The sequence below is a fragment of the Hemitrygon akajei genome, chromosome 18, assembly GCF_048418815.1.
Source record: "Hemitrygon akajei chromosome 18, sHemAka1.3, whole genome shotgun sequence".
Classification (NCBI taxonomy): domain Eukaryota; kingdom Metazoa; phylum Chordata; class Chondrichthyes; order Myliobatiformes; family Dasyatidae; genus Hemitrygon; species Hemitrygon akajei.
The window spans coordinates 18,383,166-18,405,213 of record NC_133141.1 but is presented as its reverse complement, the minus strand read 5'-3'; the positions used below and the strand labels follow the sequence as shown (position 1 = coordinate 18,405,213).

At 42.4% G+C, this 22,048-nt stretch overlaps 1 protein-coding gene across 2 annotated transcripts; it reads right to left on the bottom strand.

The window, feature by feature from the left end:
* Positions 1-2,988: 2,988 nt before the first annotated feature.
* Positions 2,989-21,939, bottom strand: LOC140741162 (keratin, type II cytoskeletal 8-like). 2 transcript variants are annotated; one of them, XM_073071011.1, is made up of 9 exons: positions 21,551-21,939; positions 20,727-20,935; positions 11,252-11,312; positions 10,196-10,291; positions 9,180-9,344; positions 8,205-8,330; positions 7,364-7,584; positions 4,589-4,632; positions 2,989-3,284 (listed from the first exon to the last, which is right to left on the bottom strand). In XM_073071011.1, exons 1-9 carry the CDS (start codon positions 21,803-21,805, stop codon positions 3,139-3,141), a joined length of 1,323 nt encoding a protein of 440 aa, XP_072927112.1. In that variant the 5' UTR covers positions 21,806-21,939; the 3' UTR covers positions 2,989-3,138. The 2 variants fall into 2 exon arrangements, with proteins under 2 accessions (XP_072927112.1, XP_072927113.1); XM_073071012.1 differs by lacking the exon at positions 4,589-4,632.
* Between the last annotated feature and the right edge of the window lie 109 nt (positions 21,940-22,048).

Below are 22,048 nucleotides of genomic sequence, written 5' to 3'. Positions count from 1 at the left end.
ACAGTGAGGAAGGTTTTCAAAGCTTGCAGAGGGATTTGGATCAGCTGAAGAAATGGGCTGAAAAATGGCAGATGGAGTTTAAAGCAGACAAGTGTGAGGTATTGCACTTTGGAAGGACAAACCAAGGTAGAACCTACAAAGTAAATGGTAGGACACTGAGGAGTGCAGTAGAACAGAGGGATCTGGGAATACAGATGCATAATTCCCTAAAAGTGCCATCACAGGTAGATAGGATCGTAAAGAGAGCTTTTGGCACATTGGCCTTTATAAATCAAAGTATTGAGCATAAGAGTTGGAATGTTATGGTGAGGTTGTATAAGACATTGGTGAGGCTGAATTTGGAGTATAGTGTGCAGTTTTGGTCACCTAATTACAGGAAGGATATTAATAAGGTTGAAAGAGTGCAGAGAAGGTTTACAAGGATGTTGCTGGGACTTGAGAAACTGAGTTACAGAGAAAGGTTGAATAGGTTAGGACTTTATTCCCTAGAGCGTAGAAGAATGAGGGGAGATTTGATAGAGGTATATAAAATTATGATGGGTATAGATAGAGTGAATAAAAGCAGGCTTTTTCCACTGAGGCTAGGGGAGAAAAAAAACAGGCCTCCAGACTGAGAGGCAATCATCTACAACCACTCTCTGACTTCATCTGCGAAGCCAACGTCTAAACCAATTACAGGAATTCCAGTTGCCGAGCAACTGAACCTTCTTGACCAACCTCTCATGCAGGACCTTGTCAAAGGCCTTGCTAAAGTCCATGTAGACAACATCCACTGACTTGCCTTCATCAACTTTCCTGGTAATGTCCACAAAAGAACTCTATAAAGATTGGTAGACACAACTGACTATGCACAGAGACATGACTATCCCTGATCAGTCCTTGTCTATCCAAATACTCATATATCCTGTCCCTTAACTTTCAATAACCTTCCCACTACTGGCTCACCGGCCTATAATTTCCTGGCTTATTTTTAGAGCCTTTCTTAAACTACGGAACAACATTTGCTATCAACCAATCCTCTGGCACCTCACCCATGGCTCAGGATGTTTTAAATATCTCTACTAGGGCCCCCGCAATTTCTGCACTAGCCTCCCAGAGGGTCCGAGGGAACACCTCGTCAGGCCCTGGATTCATCCTGATTTGCCTCAAAAGAACAAACATCTTCTTCTTTATAATCTGTATAGGGTCCATGACCTCACTGCTGCAGACTCTGTGACTGTCTCCTGAGTAAATACAGATGGGGGAAAAAACAATTTAAGATCTCCCCCATTGCTTTTGCTCCAGACATAGATTACCATTCTGATCTTCTTGAGGACCAATTTTGTCCCTTGCTATCCTTTTGCTTTTAATATATCTGTAGAGGCAACTAAATGCCTTCTTTTAACCCTCCTGATTTCCTTTGTAAATATTCTCTTGCCTATACCTGCTATGCCCCTCCTTCATTTTCTTAAACCAGGGCTTAATATCTCTTGAAAACCAAGTTCCCTAAATCTGTTATCCTTGCCTTTTATTCTGACAGGAGCATGCAAACTGTATCCTCAAAATTTCATTTTTGAAGTCCTCCCACTCACCAAATACACCTTTGCCAGAAAACAACTTGCCCCCACCACACTTGTCAGATTTGTACCACGATCAGATTCTTGATTGTAGTGTAACAATAATGGTTGAGAGTATTGGGACTGCAGTTGATAATTGAGCAGATTCCTTCGAGCAAGCATGACTGAAGTCCCCAGCAATGATGTGAAAGGCATCGGGGTAGGCAGTTTTTTTGTTCGAGAGAATCATGGCACTCTACATTGCCAAGGCAGATGTTAAGCGAGCATGCATAATGTAAACTGCGATCAGGATAAAACACCCATCTCCTCCCAAATGTTGCTTTTCAGTTAATTGGCCACTAAATTACCCCTGCTGCAGATTAATTTGGGAGAGTTGATGGCCATGTATGGGAAAATCTGTGCGATCACTTGAATCTTCTACAATGCTCTTAAGGGGTTGTCAATTGGTGGGTCCTTAGGTGCTTATCTCATGACTAGGGGCTTCCAGACCTCACAATCCTGCCCCCTTCAATACTCATCACCACAGGACTTAATCCTGGATGTTAGTGTGCATCCCTAATGGAGAACACCTGCACACGACTAACATGGGGAGGCTGAAACATGGGCATAGGCGTTAGTGTCCAGTGGCTGGAATACAAGATAACTGGGGGCCCTTTGCTACTGTTGCAATACATCAACTTTGTGTGCCAGGTCCACCATTGAGGTCTTGGTTGGATCACTTGACCTTATTGCCATGGGTGACCCTACCAGGAGCAAAGTGCCAGATGACTAAACTCCACACGGCATCACTGAGGATCTCTGGAACTCACAATCCTTGAAGACAATCGGTTACAAGGATATAAATCACTGAACAGTGATTGTCTGACTTCTCTTCCCACAATCAGGGTCAAATTGTTAACCAAGCAAACAATTCAAATCTTTGTATCAAATGCAGTGTCATCACATTGTACCATCTGTTAAAAGTACATGAATCCTTTTCCCATCCTATTAAATGTGTCCTTCTATTCCCTTCATATATTTATCCAATTCCCCCTTTATTTCTCTCAACTGCAGCTTCGAGTGAGCCTCCACATTCCAAGCACTCTTTGAATAGTTTCTTTAGAATTTCCTTTATGTACCCTGCTCTAATTTCCTACACAGAAATATTTTGTCTATATCCATCCTATCATTCCCATTTTATCATGTTCAAAAGAACTTCATCCTATTTGACTTTTGATAAACGATTTTCCCCAATCTTTGGTTGCATCTTCTCCTGAACCAGGGAATGTGGATCACCCAGCAAAAACAAAATTTCTTTCAAGGAATTTATAAAAGAACACTCACTGAAGGACAAGTTTCCTCATATCATTCCACCTTATCCCCCACCCCATGACAGCAAGATGGTTAACCTCTGATGAAAATTAATTGTAAAATAACCAAGGACACATATGCATTGCATTATCAAGCTTTATTTCATTTTTATTCCCAGGAGTGAGAAAAAATCCTTCATAAATCCTTATAGCAACTCATTGAGACCTTGAAATACAGGACATTAAAAATTACTGAAAAGACCAGACACAGCTTTTAATAAAACACAAGTACTTCATCTTCTTTGAACAACAGATGACTCAGAGAGTGTCTTCCCATTCTTGGTCTCAATTGTCTTGACAATGAGAGATCTGCCTGTTCCACTTGTTTCCAGGCCACCATGGACTGAGGTCTCAAAATGCATTGCTGGATGCGAATAGCCTATTAAACAGAGACAAATGAATCACAAGGAAATAATTAGTAAGGATTATATTGGAAAGCACATCTACCAACTTACTATCTAAATATTAATGGCCAACAATAAACACCAATAGTCTGCTGAGATCAGCTACTATCCCAGCAAGGGAACCTGCCCTGCCTTCGTGCAAAGTAGATGGATTGGTCAAGACTGTGCCATTCTACTTGAAGTCAGGAACATTAGACCAATCATTTACTCAAAGTTCACACTAAGAGTGTAACAGATAAAGCTGGATTTCTGATTTCACAATCCTAATGAGGGCAGATGTACAAATGAAGAGGGAAAAAATATTCTAACAACAGGGTTAGTTCGATTCCATAATAGGACTCTTGTCCTCTTGTAGGGCCGTGGGGACATTTTCTGCTAGATTAATACTTGTCACTGCATTCAGATCCCACCAGGTCTCAGTCCCACCACTGAATCTAATCTTCTCCATTCCTACTATCCACCAAGATCTCTGCACTCTCCCAGGTTTTACAGCCTCCTTTATTTCAATTGCTCCATCATTATCAACTGCATCTTCAGCTGCTTGGATCCTGTTCATTCTTGGACCTGCCCTACTAAACACTTGAGCAGTTCAAGGTGCTAATTTGCCACTGTTTTCTCAAGGGCAACTTGAGCTGGCAATAAATGCATGCCTTGCAAGTGATGCTCAGTGCTGTTAATGAGAACCAACTCTCCACCTCTCACTCCTCTAATGTTTCTTTTTTCCAAAAAAAATCACCTCTTTAAACAGGTTTTGTTTAACCTCCTAATGAATTCAAACTACATCTGATCAGATCCTGACTTTCTAAGTAAGGCAGCTTTCTCTAAACAAGGGAATAAGATTCAAACTATCGGGGCGGGGTGGGGGGGGGGGGGGAGGCAACATAACCCTTCCCATGATTACTCACTCTGCCCACCCTGTCCCAGGACTAGTTTCAAAGAGACCATGGGACCCTAGAAGAGCAAGCAACTAAAATATCCTGTTTTACACAAGATTAGTTTTTAAGCAACACATACAAAATGCTGGAGGAATTCATCAAGTGGTGGAGGGGGGGGGGGAATAAACCTTCAATGTTTCAGACAAAAACCCTTCATCAAAACTGAATGAAGAGTCCTGATAAATGCTCTTGGCCCAAAATGTCAACTGTTTATTCCTCTCATTAGATGCTGCCTGACTGAGTTCCTCCAGCATTTTGTATATTGCTCAAGATTTCCAGCAGTTCAGAATTTCTTATATTTAAGATTTGATTTATTTAAAAAGACATTAGAGCACTTTTCTTACTTTTTACTGATTGGTGCAAAGTTACGTTCACTGGCTTTGACAATCTGTAATCAAAGACAAGAGTAACTGTTATTTGAAAGAAAGCACACTGGCAAATAAAAAAGTAAGTGGAACCCATAGTTTGTGTAGTACTTATTCGTACTTAAAATTGCTTCATCTTGGCTGGGAGCACTCATCTAGCATCCAGTAACACTGCTGGATGTCCAGTGAAAATGCACATGGAATAGTACAGCACCTTTGGCCCATGATGCTGTGCTGACCTTTTAAACTACTCCAAGAACCTTCCCCTCCCACATAGCCCTCTGTATAATTCATGTGCCTATCCAAGTTTCTTAAGTGGACCTAATGTATTGCATTTACCACCAATCCTGGCAGGGCACCCTTAAAAATTTTTTTTTTTAAAATACACAGAAAACCTACCTCTGACACCTTGACCCCCTCCCTATACTCTTCCCCCAATCACCTTAAAATTATGACCCTTGTATTAGCCATTTCCACCCAGGGAGGGGAAGAGAAAAATCACTGGTGTCCACTCAATTTATACCTCTCAGCTTGTACATCTCTATCAAGTCACCTCTCATCTTCCTTCACTCAACCCATTCTCAAAAGACACTCTCCAATTCAAGCAGCATCCTGGCAAAACTCCTCTGCACTCCAAAGCTTCCACATCCTTCCTACAAGGTGAATATGACTGAACATAACACTCTAAACGTGGCAAAACATGTTTTATGGAGTTATTACCTCATGGCTCTTGAACTCGATCTCCTGACTAATGTATGCCTTCTTAACCGCCCGCTCAACTTGTGTGGCAACCTTGAGACCTATGGACATGGATCTCAAGGTCTGTTTCTTCACACTAAGAAACCTTCCAAAAGTGCACCAATTCACACATTTCCAGGTTGAACTTCATCTGCTACTTCTCAGCCCAGCTTTGCAACCTATCAATGTGCCGCTGTAACCCTCAACAACTTTCTACATCATCCACAATACCACCAACCTTCATATCATCCGCAAACTTAGTAACTCACCATTCTACTTCCTCATCCAAGTCTTTTATAATAAAGAGCAGGGGGTCCTAGAACAAATCCCTGTGAAATACCACTGGTGAGACATGACCTGCTCCTCACAAAGCCATGCTGACTATCCCTAATAAGACAGCTTTGCTAAGTATTTAGATCTTGTCCCCAAGAATCTCTCCAATAGTTTGCCCACCACTGACACAAGACTCACTGGTTTATAATTCCCAGGATTATCCTTATTGTATTTCTTTTCTTTAAGGTACTTCTTTTGGTACTTCTCATGCGGCCCGCAAAGATGCGGAAATAAGCAAAAGTGGAGCAATCTCTTCCTTCACTTTCCATAGTAACCTGGGTTGTATCCCAATCAGGCCTCGGGGACTTGCCGGTCCTAATGCTTTTCAAATAGTCACAAAGGCAAACCCTGACACCTACCAAGTGAAGTAGTGGGAGAAGCTCTGGAGGAGATACCTGTTCTCACTTTCCCACAACTCAGCCTAGCAAGCCCTTTCCTACTACTGATTTCCTATTACTTCTCAACCAATTTAAATTTGTAGCCCTGGTTCTATCTTAGTGACTAGGGTAACTTTATTTGATGAGGTAATGACCAAACTGAAAATATATTTCAAATGACATTTACACCATTGTAGCTGAACATTAACAAAATTAGTGAATCAATATTACTTTGTTCCAAGGGCTAGTTAGCATAGAGAGTTTTAATATACTTTTCAGGAACAGGATTGTCAAAGAATTACATTTATGCTTGTCATTAAGCACTTTACCAGTGTTCTGTCCAATATAGGAGACAGAGTTTGAAACCCAACTTTTTGGAAACCTTGAGCAGAAACTCTGCCGAAGCTTCAAGTAATCCACAAGTATCATCATCGAGAGCAAATGTTCATTTAGAATTTGGTCCCCTTGTTTCCCCTTGGAATCAATTTAGTCTCATGCAGAGCTATAGATTAAATACCATAGCATAACTGGTTAACAGAGCAGTGCATCTCCTAGTGTTGGGAGCAAAGGGCCCCCCCCCACCCCACCACCCCAGTCCATAAATAGAGTTCATTGCAACACACATAAAATGCTGGACAGTCTCAAATCAAGCAGCATCTACAGAAGTGAATAAGCATTCAACTTTAATAAACACTGCACTTAGATTACAGGATAAACATGAGAAAGTCTGCTGATGCTGGAAATCCAGAGCAACACACAAAATTCTGGGAGGAACTCAGCAGACCAGGCAGCATATAAGGAAATAAATAGGTAGTCGATGCTTCAGGCCGAGTGTAGACTTCATTTACAACACTTGTGCAGCATTTTAAACATACACACGTCTTTCAGCAGAAGTTGAGAAGAACAGCCCAGAATAATCAAAGGCTTCAATTAAGATCATGTCCACTTGGAGCTCAAAGCAATGCAATATGGGCCAGAGGCTGGTCCCTTTGCCTAGAATGCCCAAGTAACAGTGAAGATCCAGTCCAACATGTCTGCTGCACCAGTGACCAATTCCAGGAAGATGATATAGATCAGCCTCCTCTCATTACCTTCTCAGAAAACAGCATTTGCAGAAAACACATTTGCAGGTCACTAACTGCATTTCACCTCAGGTAGTCATCAAACTAGCACCCAAGTTGAGGAAAAACCTTAATGCACATCTATCTTTCATTGCACCTATGCAAACATACAATCGCGCACATGGCAAACTTAACTTTCAGAATCACTCAGTGCAATTTAACCTAATTAATGTTACTCTACAAACCTGCTCTCTTCTCCTTCAAGTAGTTTCTTGTAAGTGGCAATTTCAATGTCAAGGGCAAGCTTGGTATTCATCAGCTCCTGGTACTCGCGCACTTGGCGGATCATTTCTTGTTTGTTCTTTTCAATGGCATTCTGAAGCTCAGCAATGCGGTTCTTAGCATCGGCAATGGCCCTTTTTCCACGGTCTTCTGCCTCAGAAATTGCAGCCTCTAGCGCATCTTTCTGTAACACAAAGCACACTGACTATTAGTCAGAGCACAGAGTATAAAAGTTGAGACATCACTTTACTGCTGTTGGTGACAGTGCACTTGGAATATTGAGTGCCGCTCTGGTTAGCTAGCTATAGGAAGAATGGCATCAAGTTGGGAAAGGCACAGAAGGGATTCACAAGGATATTGCCAGGACTGAAAGTCTGAGTTACAAGGAGAACTTGGACTGGATAGGCTCAGACTGCTTTCCCTGGAGCAAATGAGGCAGAGTGGTGATCATGAGGGCTATAGAAAAAGTAAATAGTCACTATCCTTTCCACTCACTCCTACAGTAAACACTAAAACTAGAGACAATAGGTTTAAAGTGAGGCAAAAGATTTAAAGGTCACACACACGTGGATGTATGGAATGAGCTAACGGGGGAAAGTGATGAGAATGGATACAATTACATTAAAGGACGCTTGGACAGGTCAGGAATATGGAAAGCATTTTGGCAGCACAGATGAGTTTGGTGGAAGGACCCGTTTCTGTGACTCAGTTGAGTAGGTCATATGTCCACCCTCCATAACAGTAGAAAGTTAGTCAGTCCAGAGGGGGAAAGAAAAATGAACAAGCATTTTACAATGCTCTTACTTGTTGCTTCAAAGACTGGATTTCAGAATTTAGTCTTCCATTTTGTCTTTGCATTTCTGTGATCTCAGTCTTCACAACACGGAGCTCATCTGCACATTTTCCAGAATTCTTCTTCATATCGCTGAACTAAAACAGAAACATTGTTAATGTAAAGCTTATTATCATTCTTCAAACAGCCTGAAATTCATCAGAACCACTAAAGCAAATGGTACTGCAGCTACTGCCAAACATTGATGCGAGACACAGAGACCTTTGAACTGGAAAAGTGTTTCAATTAATTCAAATGCCTTAGGGGAACATCAGTCCTACACCACACTACTTTGTGTTTCCAGAAAATAAAACATTGGGGGGGGGGGGTGGAATTTGCCTTTGAGGATAGGGGAAAGATGCACAGCTAGCAGTTGATCTAATTTCAACCATTTTTTGAAAGATTTCCTAATGTACACACACAGGAAAGTGTTGATCATTCAGTTTTACAATATACAGGGAGAAACTTAGCACACAAGGGCACATAGCAAGGCAAAATAACAGATGTTAGTTGCTAGGATTTGCCATGCATTTTCCTAAAGAGAGGTAGAAGCAGACTCAAATAACTTTCAGAAGGGAATTGGATAAATCTGTTTAAAGTGGAAACTGTAGGAATAGGGAGAGAAAGCCAGGAAGGGGATCAGCGACAGTTATGTCAAAAGAAAAGCAGAAGCCCAATGAACTGAATGTCCTGTGAGATTTGAAGAGAAATTGCAGCTGAAATTGTACTGCACTTTTATTAGCAAGAAGCACAATTCTATTGTCAGAAACCACCTCTCCGAAACCAAGCTTGTTCTGGAATTGAGTATTTATATTTGTGGGATGCTAAGTTTAGGGGTTCCTCATTGTTAATTGCAGCTTCCTAGAAGATCATTCAGGCTCACTGGTCACAGGACTTCACCAGAAGTTTTTAAACTGATGGCTCATTGGCAATAAGAGAGCTCTTACCTTAATCTCAAATGTAGACATGTTTTCTTGGCGCATTTTGTTCACCATTCCTTCATACTGAGCCCGGACATCATTGATGATACTGCCAATGTCCAGGTTACGACTGGTGTCAACTTCCACGGTGACAGCAGTGTTCTTGATCTGTGCTTGCAACTCATGGATTTCCTGGGTGGCAAAACTGAGGTTTAGCTTATCTGAGCAACATCCGTGCCCTGTGTAGCAGTTACAGCCATTGCTCAAACCGAAACAAATGAGTACATTATATTTATATTGTACACCATGTCAGAATTATGTCAACAAGATTAACTGGTAAACATTGCTTTAAAGGTCACTTAGAACAGCAGGATCCATTTCCTGCTGCATGTATTCAGATGACAGATGGAAACTGTTCTTACCCATTGAATAGGTTAGATAATGTAACAATGGAAGCATCTAGAGATTCCTGCCATTTGCCGTAGCTCATCAAACACAATTTGATGAATGTAGGTAGCTGAAATCCAGATCATAATGGGCATGGCCATCAATAATGGTCTAGCACTTTATAAGCATATGAGGATTCTTGACGTGAGTGTAAACATGCAAGTTACTAGATCTCACACTACATTTCATTTCAGTATGGGTCAAGATTTTGGACAAGAGGTCAGAGACTCCAAATTACAGCCAGGTCCTTCAGTAATGAAGTTAGGAGTTTGACAGGAATTCCTAGGTGAATTTCTTCCTTTAGAGTGTTGAATCATTGAAGTATTCACCATTGAGAGGCTGACTTATTAGATATTCAGAGTGAGATGAATAGACTATTGGATACAGTGTTAATGAGGAATGCAAAAAGATCAGGTTGAGCAGGCAAGATCAGTAGGAGTAGGTAATTCAGCTCCTATGCTGTATGCTCCAATGAGAGATCAAAACCATACTTCGCTCTTATACTTCCCTAATCCAACTCCAGGACCTTTTTTCAGTAAAAACAGAGGTCTTCACAACTGTCTAGGTCTTCCCTTTACATGCAATCTGGTCATTACCTCATCAAATATTGCCTTCAGGAAGTTGATTTCATCAGTCAGGTTCTCGAGCTTTGCCTCCAACTCCACCTTGTTGAGATAGCTTTCATCAACATCCTACAAGGGAAAAACAAGAGACCAGCATAAGATACATGCATGGCACAGAACAGATTGAGGTTGGAAATGGACTGAATGGTTTCAACACCAAAAGATTACTTTTAATCCCTCCAGCCATTTTTTTCCCTGCAGGCCAGTTTCCTGATCACCAGTCACTTTACATACCTTTAGGTGTACTTAAGGCAAGGGATGGTTTTTGGGGGGGGGGGGGGGAAATGGAGGAGAAGAGCGAGTTCAAAGGAGATGTGCAGGACAAATTTTTTTTTTAAAGAGCAATGGTAGGTGTCTGGAATGGGCTTCCAGGGGGCAGTGCTGGAAGTAAACAGAGGGGCTTAAGAGGCTGTTAGGTGGACACATGAATGTGAAGGGAATGGAAAGGTATGGATCATATGCAGGCAGAAGTGATTGGCTTAATTTGGCAGCGTGTTTGGTACAGATATTGTGGGCCGAAAGGCCTTTTCCTGTGCTATGTAGCTTGGCAAAGTGGCCAGATTTTTAAAAAAACAAACAAAATTTGGATTCTCAATCCTGGTATAGCAAAACGAGCACCCACTGAACAAGCTTGTACTTACAGCAGTACTTGAGCAGCCTGGGGCTGGGTTGCTTTAAAGCTAGCAGTTTGTCAATGAAAAGTGTCAGCAGGATATTCAATGTCTATAAGTGGGCCAAATTTCAGCTCGTTGCCAAGCAGCAAGCTTGACTTAGAATGCAAATCCCACCTCTGAATGCATTAGAATCCCCGCTGGAGCTACAATGACATCTACCAATGCCGAGAACCACTACAACAGGTTCCATGTTGTTATATTCCAAGCTAACAAGCACACACACCAATCCTTTTTTCCCTGAAATTTCTCCCTCACAGGCAAATTGGTGCTGAGCACCCTGGTTAAGATCAACCAGGCATTTCCTTACCACTTCACTAGCAGAAATGAGTGGGGTTCAATTTTAGCATGAACATACCTTCTTGATCATGACAAATTCATTTTCTTTTTCTGTGCGCATGTTAATTTCATCTTCATACCTGCAAAGCAACATAATTGCCACAATTAACAATTCCAGGTAAAAAACTGAATGTAGACCGTCTACAAACTGATCACCCATAGAGCATTTCTCAATAAAACCATGCTAGAGTCATTTTTAAACACATCTTCCATACTATACCTTTCAGTAAAATTGTATACTTCCGGTATTAAATTAATCTACAATGAATATTAAATACTTAAATTTACAAACTGTTCTAACTCATGATCTTTTACACCCAGCCTGTTCAACAGATGCAGAAGCCAGAAGCTTTGAATATTGACTGGCCAGAGAGGCACAATAGATATATTCTCCATTCAGCACTAACACATGAACACCAGGGCTCCAATTATGTGAATTAGCTTTGCACTGATAGAGGCTCAGTAAATGTCCTCATTATGCCCAGGACAAGGGAGAGGGGTTTAAAGTGCCATTGATCTTTATGCTGATTACAATCCTCCAAACTCCACTGAAAGTTGAAAGTGGTAGACAAACTGAAACTCCATTGTTTAAATAACCAGCCAGTACTCACTGTCTAAATACACATATTTTGGCAAGGTCAGTACAACAGTTTCCCTTGTAAGGGAAGCATCATAGAGGTGGAAAGGGCAACCGTATCTGTTCCTGTGTGATTACACACAAATTGATAACAGAGGAAATAGAAGATAGGCCATTCCCAGCTACTCACACTTGCTCCACCATTCAACAAGACTAGAAGTCAGAAGATAAGGTGGTATCATCATCAGGCTCAACTGAGATATACAATTGTGTGTCATCTGCATAACCGTGGACATCAGTTGGTGTTCTCTAATGAGGTCTCCCAAGGGGAGCACGTACAAAAAGATTAGGGGACTAAGACACCAAGCTACTCTCAGCAACACACACAAAATGCTGGTGGAACTCAGAAGGCCAGGAAGCATCTGTGGAAAAGAATAGACAGTCAACATTTCAGGCTGGGACTCTTCATCAGAACTGGAGAGAAAAAGAGATTAGAAGTCAGAGTAAAAACGTGGGGGGGGGGGGAGGGGAGGAAGAAATACAAGCTAGTAGGTGATAGGTGAAACAAGGAGGGTTGAAGTATAGAGCTGGGAAGTAGATTGGTGAAAGGGATAAGGGCTGGAAAAGGGGGAAATCTGATAGGAAAGGGCAGAAGGCCATGGAAGAAAGGGAAGGCAGAACAGTACCAGAGGTAGGTGATGGACAAGTAAGATGATATGGTGAGAAAAGGAAATGGGAATGATTGGCGGAGGGGGCCATTATCAGATGTTTGAGAAGTCAATGTTCATGCCATCAGGTTGTAGGCTACCCAGATGGAATACAAGGTGTTGTTTCTCCAACCTGAGTGTGGCCTCATTGCAGCAAGAGTCCATGGACTGACATGTCAGAATGGGAATGGGAAGTGGAATTAAAATGGGTGGCCACTGGGAGATCCCACTTTTTCTGGCAGACAGAGCATAGGTGCTCAGGGAAGTGGTCTCCCAATCAATGTCGGGTCTCAACGGTATACAGGAAGCCTCACTGGGAGCACCAGACAGTATATGACCCCAACAGACTCACAGGAGAAGTGTCACCTCACCTGGAAAAATGCTTGGTAGTAATGAATGGTAGTGAGGGAGGTGGTGTAGGGGCAGGTGTAGCACTTGTTCCACTTACAAGTGCCAGGAGGGAGATCAGTGGGGTGGGATGAATGGACGAAGGAGATGTCCTCCTTCAAAGAAAGGAGCTTCCCTACCATCAACGCTGCCCTCAACCGCATCTTTCATTTCGCACACGTCTGCCCTCACCCCATCCTCCCGCCACTCCACCTGGGACAGGCTTCCTCTTTGTCCTCGCCTACCACCCCACCACAGCCTCAGAACATAATTCTCTACAAGTTCTGCCATCTATAACAGGATCTCACTACCAAGCATTGTTCTCTCCACCCCCCCCTCACTTTCTGCCTTCCACCCCCCCCCACGCAACTCCCTTGTCCATTCGTCCCTCCCAACACTTATCCCTGCAAGCAGAACAAGTGCTACACCTGCCCCTGCACCTCCTCCCTCACTACCATTCAGGGTCCCAAACAGACCTTCCAGGTGAGGCGACACTTCACCTGAGAGTTTGTGGGGGGGGGTTATATGGTGCAGCCTCCTATATTTCAGTGAGACCCGATGTAGATTAGCAGAATGCTTCGCCGAGCACCTACACTCAGCCCACCAGAAAATAAAAACATGGGAATCTCCCGGTGGCCACCCATTTTAATTCCAATTCCCTTTCTGATATGTCAGTCCATGGCCTCCACTACTGCCACGATGAGGCCACACTCAGGTTGGAGGGACAACACCTTATATTCCATCTGGGTAGCCTCCAACCTGATGGCATGAACATCGAATTCTCAAGCTTCTGGTAATGCCACCCCCCCCCTATCATTCCCATTTCCCTCTCTCACCTTTTCTTACCTGCCCATTGCCTCCCTCTGATGCTCCTCCCTCTTCCCACTGCCTTCTGTCCTCTCCTGTCAGATTCCTCCTTCCTCCAGCCCTGCATCCCTTTCACCAATTGACTTCCCAGCTCTTTACTTCACCCCTCCTGGTTTCACCCATCACCTACTAGCTTGTAATTCTTCCTCCCCTCCCCCCAAACTTCTTACTCACACTTCTCAGCATTTTTCTCCAGTTCTGATGAAGGGTCTCAGCCTGAATCATCAACTTTACTCTTTTCCATAGATGCTACCTGGCCTGCTGAGTTCCTCCAGCATTTTGTGTGTGTTGCTTGAATTTCCAGCATCTGCAGAGTCTCTTGTTTTGTGACCAAGGTACTCTCTCCAAGATATATAAACCATACCAATTAAGGGCACTACCAGAGGGGCCACAGTTCTCAAGGTGATCTAGGAGAATGCTGTGATCAATTGTGTCACAGGCAGCACTTAGATCTAGAAAAATTAGAACGGAGATTCTGTCAGCATTAGTGCTGAGCCCAAGGTCAGTGACGATTTTTAGTAAGGGCCATTTCCGTGCTGTGGTTTGCTCTAAACCCTGACTGAAACTTTTCTAGAACATGCTGTCATTCAGAAAGTTGAGTTGGTTGAAAGTGACTTTCCGAAGAATCTTGCCCAGGAAGGGAAGATTTGATATAGGCCTGTAGTTAGCTAGTACCTCACTATCAGGTTTGGCTTTTAAAGTAGGGTTTGAAAGTCACAATTTAAGGCATCTGGAAAAACTCCAGTTTCAAGGGATGAGTTAATAATTTTCCTAACAAAATTGAAAACACTATTAATAGTGTTATTAATAAAATATATGGTAGGGACAGGACCAAAATAGCAAGTAGACAGCTTAACTCTTTGTTACAATCTTATTGAGCTCCGAATCAGAAATAATTGGCAACCATATCAAAATTTACATCTTTTTTTGGCTGCAGAAATTATCAATATCTGTAGCTACCCTGTCCCTATGGAAGTAATTTTGTTAATAAAATTATTACAAATTCTCACATTTTGCGGCAGATGCTTGACTGAGGACAGCATAGGTTGGGGCAGGGTTCAACAGTTTATAGTTGAGAATAATATTGTTGAATCGCCTCTTTTCTCTAATAATCTTGGAAAAATTGGCTCTTCTTGCAGAATATTTCAGTGGACTTCTAGTCCAGTTTTCCTCCATTTTCTCTCAGCTACTCTGCATGATCTCAAGTTTGTGGACAGAATTGTTTAACCATGTTGACATTTTACTAAGCAATTTCTTTTTTAACCCTAAGTGGAGCCACTGTGTTTATTATAGTGTCTTGGGACCCTGGAGTGTGTTTTAGAAATGGTCGCCCGCTAGGAAGTTGCTCAATTCAAGATGCAGTTCAGGATACCAGCCTTGCCAGTCACATTCACAGCACAAAAACAAACTAAAAATAAAAAAAAAAGCAGAGGGCACAGCTGCCCATGAAGGCCATGCCCAAAATGGTGCCATCTAGAGGACCAAGACAGCATTATGACCAATTAACATTTGCAAGTTTCTAGTCTCCATATACAGTCCAAATACAATTGACATCAGCCCCCATTAAAGTAGCAAAGCAAACCTATCGATGTGCTTGCCACCAGAGGAAATGAAAGCACCACATCTGGTATTAACAGTTAACATTGGCTGCAGATATACAAATAAACGCCCCACTTGGCACTTGAGCACAGCGTCCCCATCCAGAAGGAATTCATATTGGGCAAGCCATTAATGGGACTGTGGCAGTTTACCTCGAGGGTAGGAACAGACAGCCAGAGTTTCCCAGCTTATTACCATACAACAGCTCCTGTTGTAGAGAGCAAGAGAGCACCCACAGAAAGGGCAGGGACAGGATCGAACAACACCGATGTCCCTGCCCAGTCAGTCAATACTCACAGGCAAGATACATGTATGAAGAATGCCACTTGGACAAGGAAGCAGAGATAAAAGCTGCACTCCCAGTACGAGTTACTGCTTTCAAGGGTAGAAAGGGATAGGGACACATTAGTGGTGAAAGATCAGCAGGAAATACAAAGTACTTCATGCCTTCAAGTATGTTTGCAAGACAGAAAAAACACAACTTCCATTTATATAATGCTCAGCATAGCAAAAACACTACTGTAAAAGCAGCAATACTCCAATAAAAATTGGCCATTAGTTGGGGGTGGCGTTGAGTTCTAGAGCTGTGAGGTAATGGTGCAAATCTTTAATACCCTGGTGAGACCACACCTGGAATATTGTGATCCGTTCTGATTGCCTCATTATAGGAAGAATGTGGAAGTTTTAGAGGGTGCAGAGATTTACCAGATTGTTGCCTGAACTAGAAGACATGGCTTTGAGGATAGGTTGAGCAAGCTAGGGCTTTCCTCACTGGAACAAAGGATGATAAGAGGTGATTTAATACAAGACAAGAGACATTTTCTCAGGGAGGAAATGGCTAATATGAGGGATCATAATTAAGATGATTGAAGGAAAGTATAGGGGAAGGATGTCAGAGGTAAGTTTAGGGGAAAAAAATGGTAAATGCGTGGAACATCCTTCCAGGGATACTGGTAGAGTCAGATACATTAGGGGCATTTAAGAAACTCTTAGATAGGCACATGGATAATAGAAAAATGAATGTCTGTTTAGGAAAGTTAGATTGATCTTAGTGTAGGTTAAAAGGTGTGCACAATGTTATTGAAGGGACTGGACTGTGCTGTAGTATTCTAGTCTTAAAAATGCTACAGGCCAAAAAGGAGAGACTTTAATGACCAAAGGCTTATTTAAAGATACGGGGGGTGGGGGTGGAATTAGTTTAAAGAATCTCAGAGTTTGTTATCTAGACAGCTGGAGACAGAATCCAACAGTCAAGTTATTAAATTGGATGGAAATAGAAGAGCACAAAGATGTTGGAAAGTTGTCAGCTTGGGGGCAAGTACATTCCCATAGGACTTAGTGTTATGCTTTACATCGGCAGGAATCACCAACTGGGATTCAACTCTCTCCACGATCTGCAAGCAGTTTGTACATTCTCCCCGTGAGCTCATGTGTTAACTCAGTTTCCTCCCACATTCCACGTTAGCAAGTTGTGGGTATGCTATGCTGTCGTCGGCAGCATGGTGACAATTGTGGGCTGCCCCAGCACAGCCTTGGGCCATGGTGATTATTGACACACAAGACATTTCACTGCACAATTCGATGTACATGCGCCAAATAAAACTAATCTGTCTGAGAGCGGTTACAGAGATAGGAGAGTAAACGGAGGAATATGCAAACAGATGAGCATTTTAAAAAATTATCAATCAAAGAATCTTATTTTAACCTTCCTCTTGGGCTTGATAGGTAAAGGGAAATAAAACAATCAGGCAGTAATCAAACAAGCAATTGATTTGATTCGAATGATTCATTGACTTACCGTGTGGATAGGTCCTTCTATTAACAAAAGTGAAGCAAGCAAAGCTCTGTCGCATGCTGCAACTACAGCCCAGTGGCCAGTTGCTGCCCTGTGCCTCTCTGTATGTGACCAGCATCCCACGAGAACTCAAGTTACTGGTATCTATGACATGACATCCTGGTACACGGGTTTTAGAAGAGTTCAACACAAAAGTTAACTCAATTGTTTGCCGAGATTAGGGTTGGTTGTATTTTAATTTACCCTTCCTAGGCTACACAGAATAATTCAAGTCAACATCCTGATGGAGACAGCAATGTTTGTTGGCTTGGACGAGTTGGGCTGAGGGGCTTGTTTCCATGCCATACGACTTAAGAACATGGCAACCTCATGGCTTGCATACGCCAGATCAATGTATTTAAACTCTCAAGAGGATTAAACTTGGGCAGTTAACAAAATATTTGATTATGCAAATTATATGCTTGCTTTTCCTCTGCATGCCAGTAGTGATTTTTTTTAATTGCGTCTTCAGACCGCAGAGTGGCATAAATTACATGGTTGCAAAGTTATTTCAGATTTAAAATAGAACATAAAGGTATCAACCAGCCCAGACTTGTATCTAACTGTACAAAGATTAAACAATGCAAGCTACTGATATGAAACTTCACCTGCAGTATGTTTATAGTTACAAGACTAACTTGTCCCATGCTAACTTCTTCACACTGCTTCTCCCATTGTCTTGCACACCTTTTAGCCTTCAATCACATCCCAAAAAAAATTTATTGCCAGCTGTGAAACAGACTGAGTTGAGGAAGGAATGTTGAATTTATATTGCCAGTTGTGGCCAGATTACTATACCGCTCACCTGTTCATTATATTAATCCAAACAAACAGGATTTATCAATCAATGATGACAAGGTGCAGGCAAGGAGGATTGGCTAGGTTATTCCAATCCCTTCCTCAAGTACACTTTTCAAATCTTTAAAATATTATCCTTTAAGTGGCTATAGTAATAGCCATTATATTAATTGCAATAGCAATTCATAATTATTTGTATGTCTTTGCACTGTACTGAGGCAACAAAACAACAATTTCATGACATACAGTACAAGTTATTGATAATAAACCCAATTTATTTATTGGGATATAGTGTGGAATAGGCCCTTCGAGTCACGCCACCCAGCAATCCCGATTTAACCCTGGCCTAATCACCGGACAATTTACAGTGACCAATTAATCTACCAACCAGCAAGTCTTTGGACTGTGGGAGGAAACTGGAACACCCAGAGGAAACCCATGCAGTCATGGGAGGGTGGGGGAGGAGACAAATTCCTTACAGAAATGGCGGGAATTGAACCACCCATTCTGACTGTGCCCAAGAGAGATTGCTCCTGCTTATTACCCCCATCTCTTCTGACTCAGAATAATGGTCACACCCTGCTGGATGGCTACCAGCATAAAGGAGTCACACCCTCTCCACTCATCATGGCTGACTCACGCAGCGTTCAAAACTTTACCACTCGAGGTGGCACGGCATCGCCTAGCCAAGGTCTGGCTCCATGCACAGTGAGTGGAATCACAGGCAGGGATACAAATCAGATTAGGGCAAAGACAAACTTGTTTTGCGCTCTGCCATACTTCAAACTTCCACTGAGCTCAACAGGAAATAAAATGGATGCAGAGGAAACAGTGCGATGTGCCCTTTTCTGCTACCATGCAATTTACTTCCACACCAATCAGAAAGGTTAAATACCATATAGCAGGGAGTCTCAGATGCACAAATGGCAGAAAATGCCATTTAAACAGAGCCTGCTCCTTCCGGCTTTGGTTACATTTGCTTTCTGATTATTTTCTACCAGAACTCCTCAAATCATGCACATTGCATTGTAGAAGTTAAAATATTTTGCTGCCATTTCTTTGAATTTCTAAATTATTCCCCTTCCCTGTATTTCTGAAATAATATTTTGTTCAAATAAAATAGACAATTATACGCTCCAATGCAAAGAACACTACTGAGGTCTGGGATCCTTGCTCTGGCAACTATTTGGAAACCACCTCAAACAAAGGAAGCAGCCACTCCCCAGCGGGTCAGTGACGTCTTGTTTGCCATGGTACAGTCAGGGCAGTGAGCTCAGTGTGATAACCCAGCCCAGCCCCACTACTCCTTAGCTGATGAAGACAGCAATGTCATTGAGCAAACAGTGGACCTTAAACCATGGAACAGGGCCATTCAACTCAGCATGCCTTTGACTGAACTAGCCAATTCACTTTTTTCACCTGCCCTTTCATCTGGTGCCTGCACCTTCTTACACAACAGATTGCAAAAGCTGGAATCCCAAGCAACACAATCTACCCGAGGTGGCAGATGCTGCGTGATCTGCCGAGATCCTCCAACAGTTCATTTGTTGCTCCTGTACTTCCTTCCTTTTTCATCTAGATGCAATTCAACTTCTTAATAACAGCAATGACAATTTTTTTAATCACTTTTTCATGCAATGAATTCCTAATTGTAACAACTCACTGCTGGAGCAAAAAAATTCTCAACTTCCCCCCTCCTCCACGCTTCCTGGCCCTTTTACCAGAAATAATGCAGCTGAATTCTGAGTTTGATCTGACACACAAGACCTCTTGAGCTGCAAAAGAAATCAATTATGCATCTAAAGCCATCCACAGATCACCTTACAGAATGCCTCAGTACTCAATTTAATTACCCGTTTCATTTTACCTGCAAGGTAACAGAGCAATCAAAGCAATCAAGGGTGAAGGACACCAAGTTGTACTGTCTGACTCATCCCACCATACCACTCACCTCAACACAAATGTCTCTGCTTGTGTAACGCAGGAATTTACTTACTTCTTGAGATACAGTGCAGAACAGGCCATTCCAGCCCTTCAAGCTATGCTGTTCAGCAATCCCCCCAATTTAATCCTAGCCTAATGACGGGACAATTTACAAAGACCAATTAACCTACCAACGGGTACATCTTCGGATTGCGAGAGGAAATCAGAGCTCCTGGGGTGGGGGATCCACATGGTCACAAGGAGGCCATATACAAAATCCCGGGTTGCCTGTGTTATAAAGCTAACCACTACGCTACCAGTGGGCGGACTAGAGCTGGTTAATAGCTTAGTGAGCCTTACAATGAAGGGCATTCTCATGATGCCGTTTCCAGTGGAATCTTTACCCAGGATAGAAATATCAAACACTAGAGAATATACTTCCCAAGATTGGGGGAGGGTAGGTGTAAAGAAAACGGGAGGGGCAAGTTTTAAAAGAAAAATAACAGTAGTAGGCACCTAGAACGGATTTACCAGAGGTAAAAGCAGACAGTTTGGAAGAGTTTGAGAGGCGTTTAGATTGACACGTGAAGGGAAATGGATCATACAAACATTTTGCATAAATTGACATTAAGACCGGCACTGTTCAATGCTGTTCTATATTTTAAGACAGTGTTTTAATCTCTTTCGCTAGCTGAATTTCATATGGGGCGCAAACCAGCTCCTTAATTCGCGCGCTTTTCTAACAGCGATTAGCCGCAAAATGCTGAATTCCAGCACATTCTTGTCACTTTTGACCACATACTTTGTCTTGTAGTCTTCCACCAGGCCCTGCACGTTTTCTAGTTCGACTCCCAGGCGCATTTTCTCCTGGGCCAGGGCGTCGATCTGTTGCTTCAAATTGTTGGAGTAAGCCTGGTACAGGTTATCGATGTTGGAAGTGCGCACACCTTTCTCATGCAGCAGCTGCCAGTGCATTTCCAGCTGTTTGTTGCGTAGTTCCAGTGCTCGCACCTAAAACACAAGCCGGTGCGTGGGTAAGAACCACAGGCGAACCCACTCCCTTTACCCAACATTCAGTCTAACGTGGAGATTCAAGCATGTACTCTGATAGAATACAAAATCTGCGTCGCCACAAGGCACAAACCCGTTCAATTCAAAAGGCTTGCAAGAACAGTAGTTAAATACCAAACAACCCCAAATCTTTGTAAAGCAAAATGCCAAGTACAGTCGCATGTAACGCTAAGATTTTTTTCTAAATTCAGGGAATGAGACTTTTAAAATTGGGACTGGAATGTAAATAGATTAAAGACAAAACTATACTGGTTACAATTAATTAACCCTGAGAGGACGTCGTTTCCTCACATCGTCCCTTCCAAACCTAAACTGCGAAATACTGGGAAGTAACGGCAGTTTGGGAAGGAGGTCGCTTCACTTCGTATTGAAGAGATATAGGCTTAAATTTGCTATCTAAAAAGTTTAGGAGGAATCGCATATAACTCGGAACTTTTAACTAGCCAAGTAATAACACTGCGCTTTTACACAATTACTACGAAGTTGTTCGTTACTACAATATATTTTTACAGTTTATAGGCAAGTTAGATATTGCGCTTTCAGTTTTCTTTTTACCTTATCAATGAAGCTTGCGAACTGGTTGTTAAGTCCTTTGATTTGCTCTTTCTCATGGATGCGGAGCTCCTGGAAAGCTTGACCGTCCTCGAACTGAGGCACCTCCAGTGACAAGGGCCTGATAGTAGCCATCCGCTGCTGCGGCGCTGCAGCCAGTAACCCGACGGAGCGGATCGAACTAGCCCGCTGCATCGCCGAGCTAGGTACGTAAGACTGACTGCTAAACTTCCTTGAGAGCGAGTAGTTGCTGGACATGTTGGACTCTTTACGTACAAGCCTTCACAGGAGAGGGAAAAAATCAAAGTGAGTTATACTTTGATTATTCGTGACCAGTCTCGATCCGGTTTAAGTCCGCGTTTGCCCTGAAGGTACTGTGTTCCCGTTAGCTGGAACACGGTATATATTGAACCCCGGCTCTCTCATTGGTCAGGTATTGACTCAATGACAAATTTCCATTCGTTATTGGGTGTAGCCAATCAGCTAGTGCCGAATGGTATA